Genomic DNA, 22934 nt, shown 5'->3' on the forward strand with positions numbered 1-22934 from the left:
GCAGTAGCACAAATGGAGATGAGCCTTCAACCTTCAACAGGATGCAGTTAATTCTGGGGGAATCATACACACCACCAGAACCTGAAACCTAGCCGACGTAGCTCAAAGGGCTCCTTGCTTTAGACACATACTCCGCGGGGATTGAGCCAGGGATATAGTGGTGTTGCCAAACACACCCAATGAGTGGAAGGAAGAAGCAAAGATCTCTTCCTCCCACATAAAGCATATGCCTGACACAGTATGGGAGGCCAAGATTACACTCAGCACATGGGGATGATTGCGAACAATCAGGCCCATGGCAGAGCAGAAAGTGTGGTTCCTTTCTGCTTCAAAAAAAAAAAAAAAAAAAAAAAAAAACATGAAAAGTCCATGAGTGTCTTACTTCACATCATAACAATCAACAGCCAGCATTCACTTCCTAAATAAAAATCAAAAGTTTGATTAAGTGCGCATCTGTACATCTATACAGTACTCCATGCTGCCGAAAACATAAGTGAACAGTATTTGACATGTAAGAGGGTGGGAACTCTCGCCCTCGTTCCAACCTGTCACTTAATTGCTCGTTAAAATGATTCAACAGTCGTCCAGCTAGTGCTGTAAACATATTCCCTACCAAGAGGACAATGGTTTATATTTCATGTAGGGACAAATAATACTTAAATATACCATAATTATTTTTTAAATTTAGCTACCACTGAAATATTCGCATTTCACATTGAGTAAAAAAGGATACAAAGTTTATAATCCCCTTGGAATGCATATGATAACTTTACAAAAAATGGAGCAGATGGGTTCTGGTTACTATTCAAAATATTCATAACATCCTTCTCTCTTGTAATTTGCTCTACTTTTTTCTCTCTTCTTATCAACTGCTTCTCACACACTTTCACTGAAAAATAAAGAACATCATAAGACTTCAAATACAATCAACTTTCAAAATGAAACAATAAAACACTGCTAAAGTATGTTATATAAATCAGAAAACATCTAACATTGATAACTGCATTCAGTTTTCAAATATATTTACAAAAGTTTTCTGCTAATTTATGAATTATTTTACCAAAATCTATTAGGCTTCTATTCAAAGATGAGTGCATAGAAATTTAAACATATTAACAACTTTCCCTCTTTCTCTCCTCTTGAGGGTTAAGATATTCCTCCCCAAATTCCACTAACTTTTTCCATAAGCAGCCCTAACATCAAATCATTGCTACAGTGAGCCATTAGATTAAGAAAGAAAGTACCTCAATGAAAAAAAAGTCAGTCTATACAAAATGTGAACATTTGATTTGTAAAATCAAACTGTATTTGTTTTAATAAAAAAAAACATTACTCAGAATTGTCTAATTTTGTAGTCAGTGGAATCAAAGACAATTGGTCTTTAGTTAGACGTGAAAGAAATAACAACAGCCATAGTTATCTATACATGCAAATACTGAGTCTGAATTCATAATATATGACTTAGCCCCTTTTTGTGCCAGGTACACTCATAGTTCACGAACGATCACTATCTCTATTTTACTATTACTGTACTGTATACCTAATTACGGTATATAGCACTTGGTGTTGTAACTGGTAACATGTTAAGAGTGGATAGTAAATCCTTTATAAAAAAGTTTACTGTACATTTAGTTTTAGGCCTACTTGGTTTTGAGTATAATTAGGATTAATTCTAGCATAAGTGTTATTCAGAAATTAGTTTCCTGCATTTTCTTACTCCTTGATGGTTTGCTACGGCTTCTCTGTAATCATCATAATTTTTCTATAACATTCAAACTTTTTATTGAGGCAAGCATCAGACTGTACCTATGCTTAGCACTGTTTACCATAATTTTCATCTTTTGTATTTGTTTACATAAGCAAACTTTGCTATTCAATCGGTTGATAAACAATTCATTGCCTACATGATACATTGCTTGTCTCCAAGGAAAATCTATATCCAATACCCCTCCAGCCCTCATATGCAATATGGGCATTTCTTTTTAATACTGGTCCCAAATGCTATACAGAGGTTGTTTTGTCAGCCTAGGCATATCTTATTTAACCAAAAAATATATACATAAATTCAAATACTTACCTGGTACTCACTGCTACCACCATACTTCTTATTTTAATGAAAAAATTTGACCTTGATAAATAGAAAGTTTACAGAACCTGAATAAGTGGGATAACGCCATCATCAAGAGTGCAGGGTTATAGATCCAAATGCCCCCACCTTTGCCACTTCCCATGTAAACAATGTTCAGTATGAACTAATCAAAAGTAAATTAAACCATTGAAGTAAGGAGGTAAAGGGGAACTCTTCCATAAATTTCAAATAAATATTAAAATAAATAACTCTAGTTCTAGAAAATTAGGTTTAACAAACCTTACCAAGACTTCATTACAGATTCCACCACTAACAAGAAGGAAGGTTACTGTAATCTATTGCATATAGAAAAATTCAAGTGTCTTTATTTTAAGAGCACTATCGTACCATTACCAGAACTCATGGTTGTTTTATCACAGGGTCTGCATGAGATTGGATTGGATTTATGAATTTGGGCTAAATAGCCAGGTGCTGGGGGCTGTGAGATCATTCAATGCCCAAGTGCATCTATGGCAAACAATGGGTAAAAGTTACAATTAAAATTCAGAAAGGGTTGAACAGTTATATGGGAGAAAAACAAGAATAAAGGTTAAGTGAATGGAACTTTAGCAAGTGCAACTAAATCCAAAAGAATGCTGCAAAGATTCTTAAGTAATACCTACGGCACTACCCGCGGGTGTTCTGCATGAAAAGAGCTGAGAATTACCCAACCATCCATTGAGTCATAATTCTTGTGAATACACTGCAATATAAGCTAGTGCATTGGTAAATCTTGTCCCTAAACATGAACCTTAGATATTTCTTGGAACTTTAGTCTAGAGGCAATGAGGAAGTGTGCAGCTGATATAAGGATGGAATACTTCCACTACTCTCTTTGAATGGCAGCTAATACCAATGAGGGGGCTTCCATTGAAAAAAAAAATTGTATTCAAAAGATACTTGTTAAACTTTCACGCATCCAAAATTGGACGTTATCCCCCTCATGCCTTCATTACTAGAAAAAAAATAGCTGTTAAACCACACGAAAATTATTGGAAATTCCTATACTGCCTACTTTTCCAGTAAATATTAATTTTTTTTTGGAAAGACTAGAAATTCCTCATGGTAGTTAATATACAGTGAGAAACACAAATGATGGAAGTGGTAGTAAAGAAAGCAACAGAAGGGAATTTTCATCCTTTAATACAAGGACCCAGGGATCAAGATGTAAAAGGTTCCATGAATCATGAAACAAAGCAAGCCTGACCCTCACCTGCACTTGACGAAGGCAGGCCTTTAGAGAACTTACCTCATTTAACCGGCTTCCCAAGAGGGTAAGGTTTTCTCTATTATTAGTACAATGTTCTTTTCAAAATTGAAAAATCCTATCATGACCCTAATTATCATGAAAATATCTGGATTGAAAATGTTGTCCCAAAGAAACCAACATCAAAAACTAGCTCCGGACATTTGTTAAAAGGACAAAGATTGCAAAAATCTGATAGTCAAAGCTATCAATTCTAACTGAGATTTAGGTGAAACCTGTAATTATGCTAAAAGCTCTTCACCAAACAAATACAGGTAGTCGTTGACTTAAGATCGGGATAGCGACCAAGAGAAGAGTTGTAACTCGATCTGAACGTATGTCAAACTTAAAATGTGAAGATTCTGTAGATATACTATGCTGTGTTATGATACTGTAATCATCTTAGTCATATTTCATCAATATTTTCTTCTTGTATATCATTATTTCCTTTTCTTGGTTCATAGGATATCCTATGCTATATCAAAGCATGTTTGTATCTTATTTATCAATTTTGGGATCATTTTAACGATCAACAATTACTGCTTTTTTGTTTACCTTTGGTTGTGATCAGGTGATCGCTACCGTATCGAGAAAAATGTATATACGAATAAAGAAATATCGTTTGGATAATTTTTATACCTTTTCAAAATATCTTCAAAATGAATATTACATCAGCATCAATATGAAGTAGGATATCATAGTTTTCATACCGTTCATTTATAGCCATTATCCTAAATTTTATCAATACATTTTCCCTCACTCTCTCTAAGGGTAGTTCTTTTTTAAAGATTAACACTGTATTTCAATTTTTAAATCTTCATATATCTTTAGGCGTTATTGTGTTTCATTGTGCTTTTTCAAAGCATATTTGTATTCTATTTTTCAATTTTGGGAACATTTCAACAATTAACAATAACTGATCTTTCTTTTTATGTTTAATAGCAATCAGTTGATCTCAAGGTCCCACTACCGTATCGAGATATGCGCATATACAAATATAAAGGAGTGTCATCATCATCATCTCCTCCTATGCCTATTGACGCAAAGGGCCTCGGTTAGATTTTTCCAGTCGTCTCTATCTTGACCTTTTAATTCAATACCTCTCCATTCATCATCTCCTACTTTGTGCTTCATAGTTCTAAGCCATGTTGGCCTGGGTCTTCCAACTTTTCTAGTGCCTTGTGGAGCCCAGCTGAATGTTTGGTGAACTAATCTCTCTTGGGGAGTGCAAAGAGCATGAGCAAACCATCTCCATCTACACCTCATCATGATCTCATCCACATATGACACTCGAGTAATCTCTCTTATAGTTTCATTTCTAAACCTGTCCTGCCAGTTAACTCCCAATATCCTTCTGAGGGCTCTCTCTCTCTCTCTCTCTCTCTCTCTCTCTCTCTCTCTCTCTCTCTCTCTCTCTCTCTCTCTCTCTCTCATTTCAGAAAATTAGAAAGTGGAAGAAAATTCTTGCAAAAGAAAAAAATGTATGGAAAATGATGGAAATAAAAAGTAAGAGATAATGCAGAACAAAAGATTATACAATCAAAAGAAAATGAATAAAGGGACTTAGAAGAAAGGACACTTCAAAAAAAAAAGAAGGCAAAGTACTTAACTCCTATGCAAAAAAAGATGAATAAAGGGAGATTAGAATTAGGCCCTCTAAGAATTGAAGGATGGTTAACGAATAAAAAAAAAAGAAATATGCAACCCCAAGAATTGCGAATGAGAATAATGAAATAGAAATGAGAGAAGAAAATATGGAATATCTAACGGATATAGATATTGATGAAGCAGATATTGTGCAGGCTATAAGCGAAATTAAAAATGGATCGGGGCCGGGCCAGACGGAGTTCCAGCGATTTTGTTAAAAAACTGCACACATTATCGCGAAGCCGCTTACAATACTGCCAAGAAAAAGTGTAGATATGAGCGAGATATATGTTAAACATAAATCAGCATATATAACCCCTATTTTCAAAAGTGGAACAAGACTAGAGGCAAGCAATTATAGACCTGTTAATCTGACATCACATATTATGAAAGTGTATGAAAGGGTAATAAAAAAGAAAATAATGAATCATTTGGTTAAAAATTATCTATTTAATATAGGTCAACACGGTTTTGTGCCCGGAAAAAGTACACAAACCCAACTGATAGCACACTATGAAAACATATACAAAACGGATTTTGAGCGTAGTGAAAAATCTATTTTTGGGTGAAAGAGCCATGTCGTCCTGATGGAAGTTCCTTCATTAGTAGCTTCCTAAGTTATATGTGACTACAGTGATATATCCCAGAGAATTTACCGAAGGTACCCAGAATTCTAACTCCTGGAGCGAGTAACCCTTAAATTTCTCCAAGGGATATCGCGGAAGGACGTATCTTGACACATCTCATAGCTATTTACACCCCAAATAGCCTTTCACTACGAGAGGGAAAGTGGCAAGAAAAATAGGAGAGTCGTTAGAGAGGTAAACACTCGACTCTCCTAATGTACTGCAAAATAGTTCGGCCATCCGCCGCTACGCGGCGCCACCAAACCATTCTTCCGTAGCTTTGTAGGTATTTTTACAGATACAGTACCATAGGGAGGGATTAAGATTCTTTAACCAAAGGAGGGTGGGTCCATCAGGACGACTTGGCTCTTTCACCCAAAAATAGATTTTTCACTACGCTCAAAATCCGTTTTTTGGGCTTAGGCCATGTCGTGCTGATGGAAGTTTACCAGAGCATTAATGTATCTGTGGATTTAATTGTGCCGTTATCTCGAGTTGACTATTTCCTAATTGGACATAAAGACCAAAGACACTTGATGTTACCGCAATACATCAATCAACTGAGCATGTCATATGCCAGTTCTTCCTGCCCCCTACAGAGAAAGTCTGTATAGACTCTAGGAAAAAACCCGAGGATTGTGAGTTCAAGGAACAATTTAGCGAGCAGAAGTATATTGTGTCATATATACGTAAAGTGTAGTTTGTTCCAGGTGCTGAATAGAGTACTGTACTGTACCTCCCAGGTCTGGATCAGTCAGACAAGTTCATGTTTGCGTAGGAATCATAATACAGTAAACAAACATAGTACAACCAAACCTACCTGTTTGCATGACAAGGGAGCTTGTCCGTCAAGATCCAAAAGAGGATCAAGGATGCTCTGAATGAATGAATGAATGATTTAAAGTTCTCAGGCATCCTGACATCTAAGGTCATTGACGCCGGTAACATTTAATTTATGTATACAAAATTAAAAATGAAATAAAATAAAAAATTAAAGAGTATTCAATTAAAATCATAAAAATTGAATGTCATAAAAGTTAAATATTTTTCAGAAGCCCTGCTTCTGAAAGAAATCTAAAAATGCCACTTGCATGGTAGGACACATCATTTCCAAGAATCTTGGCAAGGATGTCAAGGATGCTCTGAATATAATCAAATAATCTTAAGGCGAGAGAGACGCAAAGATTCCTTCCATAGTTTATTTACAAGAAACACAGGAGTTATCATTCAATCATATATTTATGCTAGACATAGACATAAAAAACATAATGGTAATAACAAAATAAATAGGTTTTGTCTGCAAGAGAAACATTGGCACTCTATGAAAATAGGAAATTTCATTATGTATGTTATTGTTAAAAATATTACGCATAAATATGCTGGCACTCATGTCAAATATTATGCTTAAGTTCACTTAACTGAGTAAGACAGTTTATAATGTCCATATCGACACTCAATATCATGATATACCAAAGTCTATCATGTACACCCTTCACTAACAGTCCCAATTAGTGCACTGTCCTTCGCAGTAATCAAACTACAGGCTTTATTACACTGCCAGCATTCACCACATGAAACTTTATTTCTTGCAGTTGCTTCGCATAGTGCTTGAAAAATACTCTGGAAGACTTCCAACCAGTATAAGTATGCAGATTATCAAACGACATAGTTTGGAGAAAGTTTAGAGACGAGGAAACCTTTCTCGGATCATGACCTACGGGTGTACTATCAGGATCCGCTCTGCGAATAAAGTAAGTGATTTTTGCCCTTATCTGTTTCAAAGATAATGTCGAACCAGAAGTCTCTCCCCTAAAAAGCTGGCCTCCCTTAAAGTCTGAAGTTCTACGAAGATAGACCTTTAGGCATTCCACTGGACAGAGGGATGCTTCTTCTTTCAGAGGGCAGATTCTCCAGGGGCCCCATCTTTTAGTGGGTAGCTCATTCTTGGCGAGAAACGTCGGATCCGGAAAGAGATTCAGTTTACCGTTCGGTGTAAACTGTATGTGGCTGTCATCCCTCGAGAGGGCCACTATTTCGCTAACTCTGGCTCCTGAGGCTAGTGGGAATAAAAATATCACTTTCTGAGTCAAGTCTTTCAGCGAGCAATCTTCATTGTTCAAGGTCGAAGCCAGATGAAGCACCTTATCCAAGGACCATAAAATAGGCCTAGGAGAGGCTGCTGGCCGAAGTTTAGCACAGGCTTTCGGAATCTTATTGAAGATTTCATTAGAAAAGTTCACTTGGAAGGCATAAAGGATCGGTCTAGCCAAGGCAGATTTGCACGTCGTGATCGTATTAGCCGCTAGTCCTTGTCCGTGAAGATGGATGAAGAAGGACAAGCAGAAATCCGTAGAAATCTCTTGAGGTTTCTTCCCCTTAACAAAGGCCACCCATTTCTTCCAGAAAGACTCGTATTGTCTTCTTGTTGACTTTGACTTGTACTCTTCTAAGAAATTAATACTGTTTGCCGAAATCCCGAACCTTTTCTTGACCGCTAAGGTGAGAAAATCATGAGATGAAGGTTCTGGGTTTTCTCTGATGAAGCGTAGACAGTCGATTTCTGTACTAGCTGAGTCAGAACTGGTTCCGGCAACGGGATCAGCTTCAGGCGTAGTTCTGTTATCAACGGAAACCAGACACTGCCTGGCCACTTGTGGGCCACTATCGCTGCCCTTCCCCGAAAGGATCTCAATTTGTAGAGGGCTTTCAACAATAGGTTGGTTGGAGGGAACAGGTAAATCCTGGACCATCTGTTCCAATCCAGGGACATTGCGTCCGTTGCTTCCGCTAGAGGATCCTCGTACGGGGCTACGTACCGGGCCAACTTCTTGTTGTCGCTCGTTGCGAAGAGATCTACTTACAATCCTGGGACTTTGCTCAATATGAACGAGAATGATCCTGCGTCTAGGGACCATTCGGACTCTATCGGGTTGAACCTGGATAGAGCGTCCGCTGTCACATAGCGGAATCCTTGAAGGTGGACTGCTGATAAGTGCCATCTCATCTTCTTGGACAGATGAAAGATTGCTAGTATCACATGATTTAACTGAGGCGATCTCGAACCTTGTCGATTTATGCATCTCATAACCACTTCGCTGTCTAGAACCAGACGAATGTGGAATGAGCGGCGAAGTTTCAGTTTCTTCAGGGAAAGAAACACTGCCATGGCTTCCAGGTAATTGATGTGAAAGGACTTGAAAAGAGGGGACCAAGTTCCCTGTATCTTTCGATGATGAGAATGACCCCCCCATCCTTCCTTCGAGGCATCTGTGAGGACGGTGACTGCAGGAGGGGGTGGTTGCAAGAGTACTTTTCTTCTTAAGTCGTTCACTTCTGACCATGGCTTGAGAATCGATCGTAGACGACTTGGTAGTGATCCTTGTAGATCTCTTCGATCGTTGTAAGCGAATTTTCTCCAGATCCCTGATGCATCTTTTAATTGTGCTCTCAAAAGTGGGTCCGTCAAAGAAGCAAACTGGAGAGACCCCAACACTCTCTCCTGTTGTCTTCTTGATATTCTTCGAGATTGAAGAAGACTTTTGACGGCCCCTGCTATCTCCTTTCTCTTTGCCATCGGCAACGAGAGGCAATGTGACTGTAAGACCCAGTGAATTCCCAACCACTGGAACTTTTGAGCTGGAGACAGCCGAGACTTCTTCGAGTTTATCTTGAACCCTAGATATTCTAGGAACTGGATCACTTTTATGGAGGCTTGCACGCATTCTCCCTTGGATGCTGCCCACACCGGCCAGTCGTCCAGGTAGGCCATTACCTGAACACCCTTGAGGCGTAGTTGCCGAGTAACTGCGTTCGCAAGCTTTGTGAATATTCTCGGTGCGATGTTCAAACCGAAGGGCATGGCTCTGAAGACATATCTTCTTTTCTGGAGCTTGAACCCTAGGTAGGGGGAAACCTGACAGTTGATTGGTACATGCCAGTACGCATCCGTCATGTCTATGAAGACTGCGTATGCCCTCTTAGGCAGAAGGGTCCTTATGTGTTGAAGCGTCAGCATTCTGAACTTGTAGTTCACAATGAACTTGTTGAGTGGGGATAAGTCCAGAATGACCCTGAGCTTTTCCGAATCCTTTTTCGGAACACAGAATAGCCTTCCTTGAAACTTGATGGACTTTGCTTTCCGTATTACTTTCTTATCCAGTAATTCCTGAACATATTCTTCCAAAACTGGGGTTGAGGGTTGGAAGAAATGAGGAAAGCTTGGTGGAGTTGAGTTCCAACCCCACCCTAGTCCCATCTTGATCAGGCTGTGGGCCCAAGGATCGAAGGTCCACCGATCCTGAAAATGGAGAAGTCTCCCTCCTACCGGCAGCATCTCACTTTGAGTGCTGGCTGGAGGATTTACCTCCTTGGCCACGTCCACCCTTGTAGCCTCTTCCTCTGAAGGGGCATCTAGAGGAGCCCCGAGAGGAGCCTTGAGACTTTGGCTTAAAGGAAGCCGATTGCCTTTCAAAAGCTGGGGTGAAGGCTGGTGACTGTGTCGCCAGTGTTTGGGGCACCAGTTGAAAGGAGGTGGTGGGTTGTACCACTGTGTGGGACACCGTGGCCACGGGAAGCTGTTGCTGTTGCTGTCTTGGATGAGAGGGCAACCAAGGTCGCTTAGACTTGTTCTTCGGCTTGGGACCTCCTTCAGCGGAAGATTTCCTCTTTGAGGACAAGCCCCACTTGGAGAGAAGATTCCTATTCTACGAGGCAGCCTTATCTACAACCTCTTTGACCACATCACTAGGAAAGATGACAAATTCGAAGATAATTTGTATTTTTCCTAACCATACAAACTTTACCTATTTACATTGGGTTTAACTTTTAGCGCAGCTGAAATGGCGAGCCATTAGAATTTAACGAGGGTGTATTACCCCCGCGCTAGTTAGCGGGGGGGTAGGGGAGTGGTAGCTAGCTACCCCTCTCCCCCCTCACACACAGATGAATGCTCACTTTCACTTAGAGGTAGGACTTGTCTTGGGGGACAGGGCTGGCGGGCAAATATGTGTAAATAGCTAAGGTTTGTATGGTTAGGAAAAATACAAATTATCTTCGAATTTGTCATTTGTTCCGTAACCGAAATACAAACCACGCTATTTACATTGGGTGACTTACCCATTAGGTAGGGTGGAAAGTCCCCAGCCATAGTGGCTTTGGCTTTACCCGGGGACTCAGAATCCGAGTGAGTCGCACTCGAGAAAAGGAGTCCCTGCACCTCACAAGTTCCTTGCTCCACAAGGAACCGTGTGGCCTACATAAGCTTGTGTGTGAAGGAAGAAGTGTGACCCGTCCTAGGCAGTTGACCTGGAGTTCCAGAAGGAACTCTGGGTTAGGACGTTCCCAATACCACCTCGTCAGGGTATGGGGGACGCGACAGTATTGATTCAATACTCGGAACACAAGGAAGCATGGTTTACCTGCAGAGGTTCGAGGTCAGCTATGCAGAGACCAGGATGCTGCTTCCCCGTAGAGGGGATGATGAAGAAAGAAATAAGGGCCAGACATACTTCTTTCGTTCATGCAGACTAAAACCTGATAACAATGCCCTCAACCTTCTGCTACCTGTCCAAAAAGGAGCCTGAGGTTAGACCAGCTGTTGTGTAGCCACCACAGAGCGATAGAAAACGTATCGAGACTCCTGTGGGTCACGCCCTGCAGGAAGCGGGCTGTGAAGGTCATTAGACGCTTCCAGACTCCAGCTTGTAGCACCTGCGTCACAGAGTAGTATTACTCGAAGGCGAGGGACGTTGCGATGTATCCAACATCGTGCTGTAGGGCGACGTGACGGGGGAGGGTCTGGAGACAGGTCGAGATGAATGTCCTTGAGTCCGGGCTGAAGAGGTATACTGGTGACTCTCCCCTGTGTCCTCCTTGTGCTCCCAAATCGGCTGCAACTGAGGACAAACTGCAGCTGTTCCCAAAGCTAACCTCTCGATTCCTTACTGGCAAGAAAGAGAAGGTCTTGGGACATTAGATACAGAATGGAGACTCGAAATCTTGAAGTAATTGGACCGAAGGGCCGGGACCCCCAGATTCTGAGTATAGCCAACAACTCGGGAGCAAACCTGAATGTTGCCTTCCCCTCTTCCTTAGAAAGGGCGGAGTCGTACGAGACCAAGAAGATTGCTTACAAACTGGCCGTGGCCAGAGTGAGCAGGAGACCCAAGGCGGAATACAATCCGAGGCCTGTCGTAAAGGGTCTTGAGAAGATCTCTTAAAGGACTAAAAGTCCGAGCCATGCTCCAAGTTGGAGGTCTTCCTCCGACTAGGGCAGGGACGATCGTAGCTTCGCATGGGCAAGGAAAGATCCAGCGGGCAGGAAAAAGTTATTCCTTTACGCCTGAAGGTCAGGGAAAGGCTGAGCGACAGGCTTCATTGCCGAGAGCGGAAAGGAGTTTCCTCCCGCCGAAAGGCAATAAGACCGTTATTGCTGGAGAAGAGGCCTCAAGGGAAGAGGTATATCTCCCACGGCACCAACCACCGAAGACTCTTCACTTTGCCTGGAAGACCCCTGCGGATGACTATCGCAGATGACGCGACCTCCGTACCGCGACTGTAGCGGGTTGTCTCTTCTTGAGGAGGAGGCGTAGTGTCTCCAGGCTTGAAGCCGAAGCGACGCCCCGGTTCGGGAGAGTTGTCGCAGTGTGGTTGTTTGAGTAGTCTGCGCCGTGGGAGAAGCTCTCCCGGGAGTTCCGTCAGGGGAAGCAGAGGGTCCAGAAACCGTTCTGCGCATAGTCCCAGTGGAGCTCTCCCATTGAAAGGTTGACAGACAACCTGGTCTTGTTGAGACCCATTGTCCACAGACAAAAAGGAGGGAAGACGCAGGCGTCGAAGTTGTCCCACCATCACCGGAATGCATCTTGCCAGAGTCTCGGGGTCTGAGACTGGGGGGAAGAACAGCGGAAGCTTGAGGTTCCAAGCTGTCGCGATCAGGTCCCCCAGACCAGGACTTGCTGGTTACTCAAGGTCAAAGACCCCCAGGTACACTCTCTCTACGAGGCTCTGCTCGGAAAGTCGGAGAGAACATTCCTCTGCCTGGAATGAGAGAGCCGATGGTGGTATTGAGAGAATCTCAATCATCCCGGTATCTCTACTGCAAGATGTGAAGGTGTGAAAATGCGTCCCCTGCTGGTTAGAACACGCCAGAATCATGAAGTCGACGCGCACGGGGCTACTCGGCAGGAGCTGTAGGATCTGTAGAGGGGCCAGACTACGGCCCCTAAGCCTGCCTGAATGATGGAGAGGTATCCTTCAGGTCTTGACCATAGGCCTGGACCGGAACATGCCCCCCCCCCCCCCCCTTTCCTTTGACGAGTCCGAGAACAGCATCAAGAATGTGGGGAAAGGACGAGAATATCCACTACCATCAAGAGGCTCCATAGGTCAACACCCATTGCAGGTCTAATAGTTCCGCTGGTCCCATAGGGGCCAGGAAGTCCGGTTAAACTTTGACTGAAACCACCGGAACTTGGACCGCCCCACATGGAACTTATCCTGAGGCGACCGTTCGGACTATAGACGGGTCAATGAGGAAAGGAGAACTAGGAAACGTTCCAAGGTAGGGCTGAAAGCTCTGCTTGACTGAGAACAGGTACTGCGACTCTCCTCAGTCTTGCCACAGTCAACTGAAAGGAAGGCTCGGAGGATGTGGCAACAGAATCTGGCATCCCCAGGTGGTCACCCATCCAAGTACCGACCAGAACCGACGTTGCTTAACCTCGCTGGACGGACGAGAAGCGGGGTTTCCAACGTGGTAAGGCCGTTGACTCAATATCATGGCCAGATACTCCAGATGTTGAGGCAGAAGAAGAGAAGGCTCCAAGCAAAATACCATGAACCCACACTCATGGTAAGCATCCGGAAGCTTGTCCCGGTGCTGAAGAAGGTCGAACCCGAGCCTACCGGAGTTGACCAGCTCTTCAAAAAGCAGAGGAGGCGGAAGCCTGCACCTGAGCGGCCATGAGGAGAGCAGGGAGAGTTCTCTGGGGAAAAAAACCTGCTATGCCACGGCGGGATAGCCACACTGCATCATAAGCAGGAATATTTGCAGTCTAGGCTGAATTCGACGAGCTCCCTGGAAGATGGATGGAATGGAAACTGAAAGTACCCGTCCTTCCGATCCAGGGTTTAAGGAGTCCTGTCACCTCGTTACCAGTCTGATCGATTCTGCTGTTCTACGCTGGCCGAAGTTTGTTCGACAAACTTGATCAGGGCTGAGAGGTCGACTACGGAACTCCCCTCTCAGATCCTTCCTTACAAGAAAGGATCAACTGAAGAGGCCGGGGGTGAAGCCGTCGATGATCCTATGGAGGACCTTCGCCTAAGGTATGGATCATTCTGCCCAACCGGGCAACTCTTGCCGACGCTATGGCATAGAGGTTCAGAGACACTGAATCCGCTGACAGAGACGGCAGGCGCGATATCCTTGGCTGATCACAGAGATTGTGCGGGAACGGGCATCGGGAAGCTGTCATCCGGATGAGTAACCTTAAGCATCCTCCCAGCAAGAAACCTGCAATCCTAGAGTTCGTGAACTCTGCCGCTCCTTTTAGGACTATGCCCCCCCGGGGGAGCCTCCCGTGCCATCTGTTCCTGACAGGAGGAAACTGCAATTGGACACCTTGTCCCAGTCGTCGTAGCCGATAACTTAGGCCGACATGGTTGAAAGAAATGGGCGCTGGAGCCCTGCAGAGTCTGGAAGAAAGCGCCTTGGAGGAGTGAAAACGGAAGTCGATTTTCTCCGCACAGCAGCTGTCTAAGTCTCTGTCCTTGGGCACAAACAAACTCTTCTCAAGGATGGAAGGGTGTCTGAGGTTGTCGACCTCCACAGATGAGACACCCGAAGGAAGCCCTCAGTCAGCGCGTCCAGATGGTACAACATCGAGCTTGTCCGCAAGTTAGATACTTAACGACGAAAGGCCAAGGTGCCTGAGCCCGAGAGGAGGAAAGTACCCATGATCTTCCTGTAGCTTCCTTAAACCAAAACTCGGGCCGTAACCGAGGAGGGAAAGGACCTGGTAAGCCCCCAGAGGAAGGGGTAAGCAGTCACCCCTTGGCCGATGGAGAAATCTCGAATGGAAAGCCCCCCCGCCAAAAATCCTTCCAGGGAATGACGGGGAAGGGCTAACCCAGGTTCTGGAAAGAGGAGTGTTGCTCAGACCTCCCTGAAGTTTCTTCCTATTCTTGCAACTGTCATGCTCTGCGTTTATGGGGTGAGGCCGTGTTCTGGAAATACGCTCCAGAAGAACTCGCCAGGCTGGCCATGCTGCGAAAACCCCAATGGGAATCGTGGTCGCAATCGCCCTGGAGCTCGCGCGATGGTAATTCAAAGATTTGCGCGTGGGCGAACGTGGAAGCGCCCCTGCGCGGTCACGCAGGAACGCAAACGAAGGTGAGCGAAGGAGCGCAGAAGGAGGGCGAGCGTGGTATGAAGGGCGAGAGCTGGTGGTCGACGAGCGATAACCCATAGACGAGCAATGGATACTGCAAAAATTACTGTAAGCCGACGTTCGCGCGACGGAACACCGTCGGTTCGCGCGACGGAACACCGTCGGTCCGCGCGACGGAACACCGTCGGTCCGCGCGACGGAACACCGTCGGTCCGCGCGACGGTACACCGTCGGTCCGCGCGACGGAACACCGTCGGTCCGCGCGACGGAACACCGTCGGTCCGCGCGACGGAACACCGTCGGTCCGCGCGACGGAACACCGTCGGTCCGCGCGACGGAACACCGTCGGTCCGCGCGACGGAACACCGTCGGTCCGCGCGACGGAACACCGTCGGTCCGCGCGACGGAACACCGTCGGTCCGCGCGACGGAACACCGTCGGTCCGCGCGACGGAACACCGTCGGTCCGCGCGACGGAACACCGTCGGTCCGCGCGACGGAACACCGTCGGTCCGCGCGACGGAACACCGTCGGTCCGCGCGACGGAACACCGTCGGTCCGCGCGACGGAACACCGTCGGTCCGCGCGACGGAACACCGTCGGTCCGCGCGACGGAACACCGTCGGTCCGCGCGACGGAACACCGTCGGTCCGCGCGACGGAACACCGTCGGTCCGCGCGACGGAACACCGTCGGTCCGCGCGACGGAACACCGTCGGTCCGCGCGACGGAACACCGTCGGTCCGCGCGACGGAACACCGTCGGTCCGCGCGACGGAACACCGTCGGTCCGCGCGACGGAACACCGTCGGTCCGCGCGACGGAACACCGTCGGTCCGCGCGACGGAACACCGTCGGTCCGCGCGACGGAACACCGTCGGTCCGCGCGACGGAACACCGTCGGTCCGCGCGACGGAACACCGTCGGTCCGCGCGACGGAACACCGTCGGTCCGCGCGACGGAACACCGTCGGTCCGCGCGACGGAACACCGTCGGTCCGCGCGACGGAACACCGTCGGTCCGCGCGACGGAACACCGTCGGTCCGCGCGACGGAACACCGTCGGTCCGCGCGACGGAACACCGTCGGTCCGCGCGACGGAACACCGTCGGTCCGCGCGACGGAACACCGTCGGTCCGCGCGACGGAACACCGTCGGTCCGCGCGACGGAACACCGTCGGTCCGCGCGACGGAACACCGTCGGTCCGCGCGACGGAACACCGTCGGTCCGCGCGACGGAACACCGTCGGTCCGCGCGACGGAACACCGTCGGTCCGCGCGACGGAACACCGTCGGTCCGCGCGACGGAACACCGTCGGTCCGCGCGACGGAACACCGTCGGTCCGCGCGACGGAACACCGTCGGTCCGCGCGACGGAACACCGTCGGTCCGCGCGACGGAACACCGTCGGTCCGCGCGACGGAACACCGTCGGTCCGCGCGACGGAACACCGTCGGTCCGCGCGACGGAACACCGTCGGTCCGCGCGACGGAACACCGTCGGTCCGCGCGACGGAACACCGTCGGTCCGCGCGACGGAACACCGTCGGTCCGCGCGACGGAACACCGTCGGTCCGCGCGACGGAACACCGTCGGTCCGCGCGACGGAACACCGTCGGTCCGCGCGACGGAACACCGTCGGTCCGCGCGACGGAACACCGTCGGTCCGCGCGACGGAACACCGTCGGTCCGCGCGACGGAACACCGTCGGTCCGCGCGACGGAACACCGTCGGTCCGCGCGACGGAACACCGTCGGTCCGCGCGACGGAACACCGTCGGTCCGCGCGACGGAACACCGTCGGTCCGCGCGACGGAACACCGTCCGTCCGCACGACGGAACACCGTCCGTCCGCGCGACGGAACACCGTCCGTCCGCGCGATGGAAGAGCATGTGCGTAGACGTGCAGGCACGTGGGCGAATGATCGCGCGGGCGCGCAGGCGAGCGGTCGCGCGGGCGCGCAGGCGAGCGGTCGCGCGGGCGCGCAGGCGAGCGGTCGCGCAGGCGAACGGTCGCGCGGGCGCGCGGGCGCGCAGGCGAACGGTCGCGCGGTCGCGCGGGCGCGCAGGCGAACAGTCGCGCGGTCGCGCAGGCGAACGGTCGCGCGGTCGCGCAGGCGAGCGGTCGCGAGGGTGGGCAGGTGAATGAGCGCGAGTCCGAGGCGGCGAACGCAAGCGTTAGCGCGATGGCGAGGAAGACCGCTGGCGATATGGATCAACAGGCGATCGGTGGTGAGCTGGTGAGCGCTAACGCGCAGGTTGGGGATGGCGCGTTGTGGCATGTCGACGCGTTGGGGAACGATGGCGAGCAGCATGCGCAGGTGAGCGATCGCGCGATGGCGAGCAGCATGCGCAGGTGGGCGATCGCGCGATGGCGAGCAGCATGCGCAGGTGGGCGATCGCGCGATGGCGAGCAGCATGCGCAGGTGGGCGATCGCGCGATGGCGAGCAGCAACCGCAGGTGGGCGATCGCGCGATGGCGAGCAGCATCCGCAGGTGGGCGATCGCGCGATGACGAGCAGCATGCGCAGGTGGGCGATGGCGAGCTAGTAGCTGGCGAACCATGTTCCTTCAGAAGCGTTGGAGAACGTTGGCGCGCCGGCTGTAACAGTCGCGGGCGATCCGGAGATCGCCGAGAGACAGGTGATCGCTGACGTGTAGAACGCTGTTGAATAGGCGATACTAAAATTGCTGTGCGCGCTGGCGAGTAGGTGAACGCTGGCGAGCAGGTGAACGCTGGCGAGCAGGTGAACGCTGGCGAGCAGGTGATCGCTGGCGAGCTGATGATCGCTGGCGAGCTGATGATCGCTGGCGAGCTGATGATCGCTGGCGAGCTGATGATCGCTGACGAGCAGAAGGCAACGCGTGGAAGCCTGCGCATAGAAGAAGAGTCCTTGACCCAGACCTGAACCGAAGTTCTAGATCGCGAGGGCGAACGTGGGCGCACAGGGTGCGTAACAGGAACCAACAGGAACAGCAGGGATGATCATCATGAGAGCGCTGACGAACAGGAGAGCGCTGGCGAAAGGAGAGCGCTAGCGATCAGGAAGCGCTGATGAGCAGGAGAGCGCCTGTGCGCTAACACTGAGCAGGAGCAGGAGAGAACACAGCAGAAGGGCGCGCAGGGGAACCCTGACACGCAAGCGAAGAACCCCCGTGGGAGGCAACCCTTTGCCCCGAAGGGAACGTTGTCCGTCAGGAGACAGATGTCCATCGGAAGACCGTTGCCTGTCCGCCGGGAGACTGATGTCCGTTGGAAGACCGTTGCCCGTCGGAAGACGAGATCAGACTGCTGTCCATCTGCACCAAGGCGGAAGATCAAGAAGAAGGAGTTGTAGGCTGCAAACGGAGATTCAAAAAGGCGCCTCTTAGCACCCTTATAGGGAGATGAGAGGCCCTTACGACGAGGCGGACGGTGGGCCTTACGGCGAAGGAGGCCAACAGCAACAGCAGCAGAAGAATCCTCCGAAGAGGAGTCTCTATGAGTGTGCTCTCTCGCGAACGAAAGAGAAATACTTCGTAGAAGAGACTGGTCAGCCAGTGACCTAAAAGGAGCAATCCTCCGAAGAGGGGCTCCTGCAGTTGCCCAGCCCCTTGAGCGAAACTGCAGGTGTGACCGCTCAGCACCAAGAGCATAGTCGCACGAAAAAAAGGCAAGAGAAGAACCCCCCAAAAGGGGAAAAACTCAAGCCTGGACAGGAAAAACTTCCCTCGGATGGAAAGTTACCCGCCCAAGGAGGCAAGCCTCCTGAGAGTTCTAAAATGAACTGGAGAGCTGTCCGTCGTCACGGGAGTACTTCCAGTAGAAGGAAAAACGCCCCTGACGAAAATACAAGGGGGGAGGCAGCAACAGCCGAATCCCCAGGCCTCAACAAGACAGCTCACACCGTTGCCATATTACAGAAACGAACTAGATCGGTAACTGTAAAAAAAATAAAACAAAAATCATTAGTACACATTCATTCCCCCGGGAAGGCTCCGAAGAGGAATCCCGAGGGAAAGGAAACAAGAATTACACAACAGGCACGTGCCCTCACAACCACTTACACTCACGGAAGGAGAGCTGTAACCAAAACAGAACTATAACAATTATAATTATGAAACTATGTAAATATGTAATTTAAAAATGAATGAACACTAAAGAAAGAACGAAAACCTCGAAAGGAATCGTTCTACAAGCTGAAAAAGTTAACAACTACAATAAGATTCATAAACTAATTGAGACAAACGTACGGCGTAGCAACCCCCCCACACGGAAAGGAAGCTACAAGGGCGTAGTAACACGTAGTAAAAGGGTGAACGACCTCAAGAGAGAGAGAGAGAGAAAGACTGAAGTCAAACTCGATCGGCACCCATAAAATTACGCCGTGGTGGCCTAACTGCCGAGGACTCCACGTAGATATCGTACACTACACACACACAACTCTGAAAAGGAAACTTACTGATTTCTATACTCAAATATACTGTATATACAAACATGAAAACATGTTTACATATATATTGAGTAAAAGAAAAGTAAGCGATTAAGTAAAGACAAAACAAACAATGGCTGCCAAGAGAGGACCAAGACAGAGACATCTGTCACAGTCCGAGCCAAAAGTGAAAGTGAGCAATCATCTGTGTGTGAGGGGGGGAGGGGTAGCTAGCAACCACTCCCCTACCCCCCGCTAACTAGCGCGGGGGTAATACACCCTCGTTAAATTCTAATGGCTCGCCATTTCAGCTGCGCTAAAAGGTAAACCCAATGTAAATAGCGTGGTTTGTATTTCGGTTACGGAACAAAGGTCTTTTCCCCAGATATTAGAAGCTATCAGCTTCCTGGGTTCGTGTTTTACGGAGGCGGAAGCAAACACGAATTCTCTACAGGCCGTCCTGGCTCTCATAAAGTTGTACAGGTCTTTAGTTACTGTAGCCAAGTGAGCCTTGGCAAAGACCATGTACATGTCTGGGGTATCAGGAATGCTACCCATCGTCTCTAGCCCTGTTTGAAGAGACATAGACGCAGCCAGGCGTTCTTTAGTCTCATGTTCTCTTTTTAAGAGAAACTCTGACAGCTTTGGGAGGTCCTCATTGAACTGCCGTCCAGCGATATCGGCCTCCAGCTTCCCGACTGAGAAGGTAACATGAACGTCCTTCCAGTCTGTCTTTATCGTCTGAAGGGAGAAAGGCTTGCTTTCTTCTAGCGTGGGACAAGGTTTTCCTGCCCTCGCAGCCTTCAGGGCCGCTTTAAACCCTTTATCCATAAAGGGAAAAGCACGTTGAGGGTCAGCAATGAACGATGGGTATTTCTTGCTCAATGCCGGCACTTTTGAGCTAGTGAATGCCCTCTCTTTTAGCTTTGAAGTAAGCATCGCTTGCGCTTTAGCGAGCTCAAAGACAATTACTTCTTTGGGCTCCGTCTCTTCTTTAGCTGCCGGTTCATTTTTGAGTCGGACATAACAGTCCGGGTAGACCCCTCTGCTGGGCCAAAACTCAACTTCCTCCACTGAAACGGTACCCAGTTTCTCCGAGAGGAAGATCTTGCCTGCTGACATAGGCATGTGCTCCGCATACCTCCACGGGTTAACGTCGGAGAACACAGGAAGGTCCTTAACGTTTAGCTTCTTCGGGGTTAGGCGCGAAGAAACTAACTGCTCAATCTCTGTCCGGAAAGTAGACTCTTTCTCGGTAGACTTCTTCTGCAAGTCATATACCATGGACATTAAGGACTGAAGAGTACTAGTAATCGTCTCCAGATGAGGCGGTTGCGAGGAGGTTGAGGGTGCTGGATCAGCCACTGCAGCCGAAGAAACCGAAGCCACTTCGACGTTCTCCACATCACTAGCAGGAGGGACAACTGCCTCCTGATCCAACTCTTCCACGAGGAGATTCTTCTCAGTCTCCTCAGAGACGACAGACATATTGTCGTCCAGATGGATACTCTCCAGAGTATCCGCAACATCAGGTTCTCTAGGCTTCTGAACCTGAATCTGCACCAAAGGGATTGGAGGTTTTGTCTTGGGAATGATGGAATCATCACGAGCTCCGGGGAAGAGACAGTCCCTCATCCTAGCATTAGGAAGGTATGGGCCCGAGGTGTTCTTTTGAAAACCTCTTACCTATTTCTGCAGCTTAGCCCTAGCTGCATCCCTAGACTCAGCAGACTTTTGTTAATCAAATGCCTCCTTTACCAACTTCTCACACACGGTACATACCTCCGGGTCCCAGTACTTGAGAACCCCTTTAGTGATGGAACAGCAGGCGTGAGACCTACACACGCCATGTCCGTAGAAGTCCTTGCTGCGGACCTTACAAAAGTTGTTCCCACACTCGGGATGCTCCTCCTGTAAATAAAAGAAAAGCAAATGAGTTTTCTGTGAAATCTTTAGATTTCAGCATAACATCAGTTATTATATTTAGCTTGGATAGGGTAAGCTATAGAAGGAAAGACACCTACATGTGTTTCCCGATCAGCCATTTGCTATGACCCCCCCCCCCCATATTGAACTAAAAAATTCATAAAGAATTAAATAAGAGGAAATATCTAAGATATATAGTGTCTTTTTGACACATCCTCTTAAAATGTTCAATATAGTGGATAATTTAAAATGGATATAACCATTACTATAGAAGAGAATCATCTCTCTATATGATGGTCTCACAAATGGCTGTACAAGAACAACTTGCAGACTGGAAAAATTAATAATAATTTTTTCTGGGTACAGCAGTTGCCGGCTGCAGTATGCCGTCAATGTTGCCGGCCCCGCCGACATTGCCGGCCCCGCCGGCCCTGCCGGAAACGTCAGCATGATGGGCTAGCTAGCTTATGCCGGCAATAAAATAATATTATAGGTGGCCGACAATGTCGGTCCTGCCGACAATGTCAGCCTTGCCGGCATTGTCAGCATATTGGGCTAGTCCAGCATATGCCGGCAGGCCGGCATCTGCCAGACCTGCCGGAAATTGCCGGCTAAATAAATATAATATTGTTTATTTTTGGATGGAAAGCATAGGACAGTTGCCGACAAGCTACTCAGTTGCCGGCAGACATGCCTAGGACCTTACCAGCGGCCATCGATCAACGATGTCCAAGGAAAGGATTAACAGCGAACTGTTAGCCTAGCCATCCAAAACTGTCGGCAGAATTAACTGCCGATGAAGCCCATGATTGACAGTAGGAGAAAAAGTTAAGGATAGAAGACGGCAAGAGATCAACTAAGACGTCTACATCCTGAAAGAGTGTGCCAGTGGAAGAGGGAAATAAATTCGGGCTTCCACTTAACCATATCCCATCTTGAGGCATATGGAAGGCAGTCCAAGGGAGGACTCTAAGGTACACTCACAGATATGAGGTTATCTGCCAGCAGCGTACTAGCTGCGGACAGAAAAACTCATGCCAGGTCCACAGACGTAAGGGTGTTGGTTCACTTAACACGAAAGAGATAGCGGGGAAGGGGTGAATAGTCCATAAGTAAAGTAATACTCAAGGGCCCTAACCTGAAGGATTCTGTCCTCATAGTAACCTCAAATAGGGGAATTCAATTCCCCAGGTTGGGTTAGGCAATGAGAGAACGCCCGAAAACGAACTCAAAGAGAACAGAATCTCGTACCAGGGATCAAAACAGGGAAGAATCCTATCTTCCAGTTAAGAACCCCTAATACAGGACTGTCTGCTAGACCATAAGGAGGAAATTGTGAAACAATAACCCACCAAGGTCTAGGGAGGCTAGCCTCCTGAACAGCAACTAGCCCTACTGGAATACCGACAAGCTAACTCAGTTGCCGGTAAAATTCCAGGTAGCTAGATGCCTAACACAGACTTACTCTGATGTCCCGTCCTCAACTTCAAACTCAATGCTGACAAGCTACTCAGTTGCCAGCTCAGAGAAAAGGAGAGAGAAGCAAAACGCCCCAAAGAATTTACC

At 47.9% G+C, this 22934-nt stretch overlaps 1 protein-coding gene and 1 pseudogene across 2 annotated transcripts in view; both read right to left on the reverse strand.

The window, feature by feature from the left end:
* Positions 1–22934, reverse strand: part of Pdk1 (Phosphoinositide-dependent kinase 1) — a 776015-nt gene that overhangs the window by 457588 nt on the left and 295493 nt on the right. For both annotated transcript variants that reach the window (XM_068378675.1, XM_068378674.1), the window contains exon 6: positions 734–889. In XM_068378675.1, the coding sequence (XP_068234776.1) occupies positions 734–889 (156 nt within the window). The remainder of the gene's footprint in view (positions 1–733; positions 890–22934) is intronic.
* On the reverse strand, positions 13296–13414 carry LOC137646191 (5S ribosomal RNA; annotated as a pseudogene).

Source organism: Palaemon carinicauda, chromosome 8 (genome assembly GCF_036898095.1).
Source record: "Palaemon carinicauda isolate YSFRI2023 chromosome 8, ASM3689809v2, whole genome shotgun sequence".
Taxonomy (NCBI): domain Eukaryota; kingdom Metazoa; phylum Arthropoda; class Malacostraca; order Decapoda; family Palaemonidae; genus Palaemon; species Palaemon carinicauda.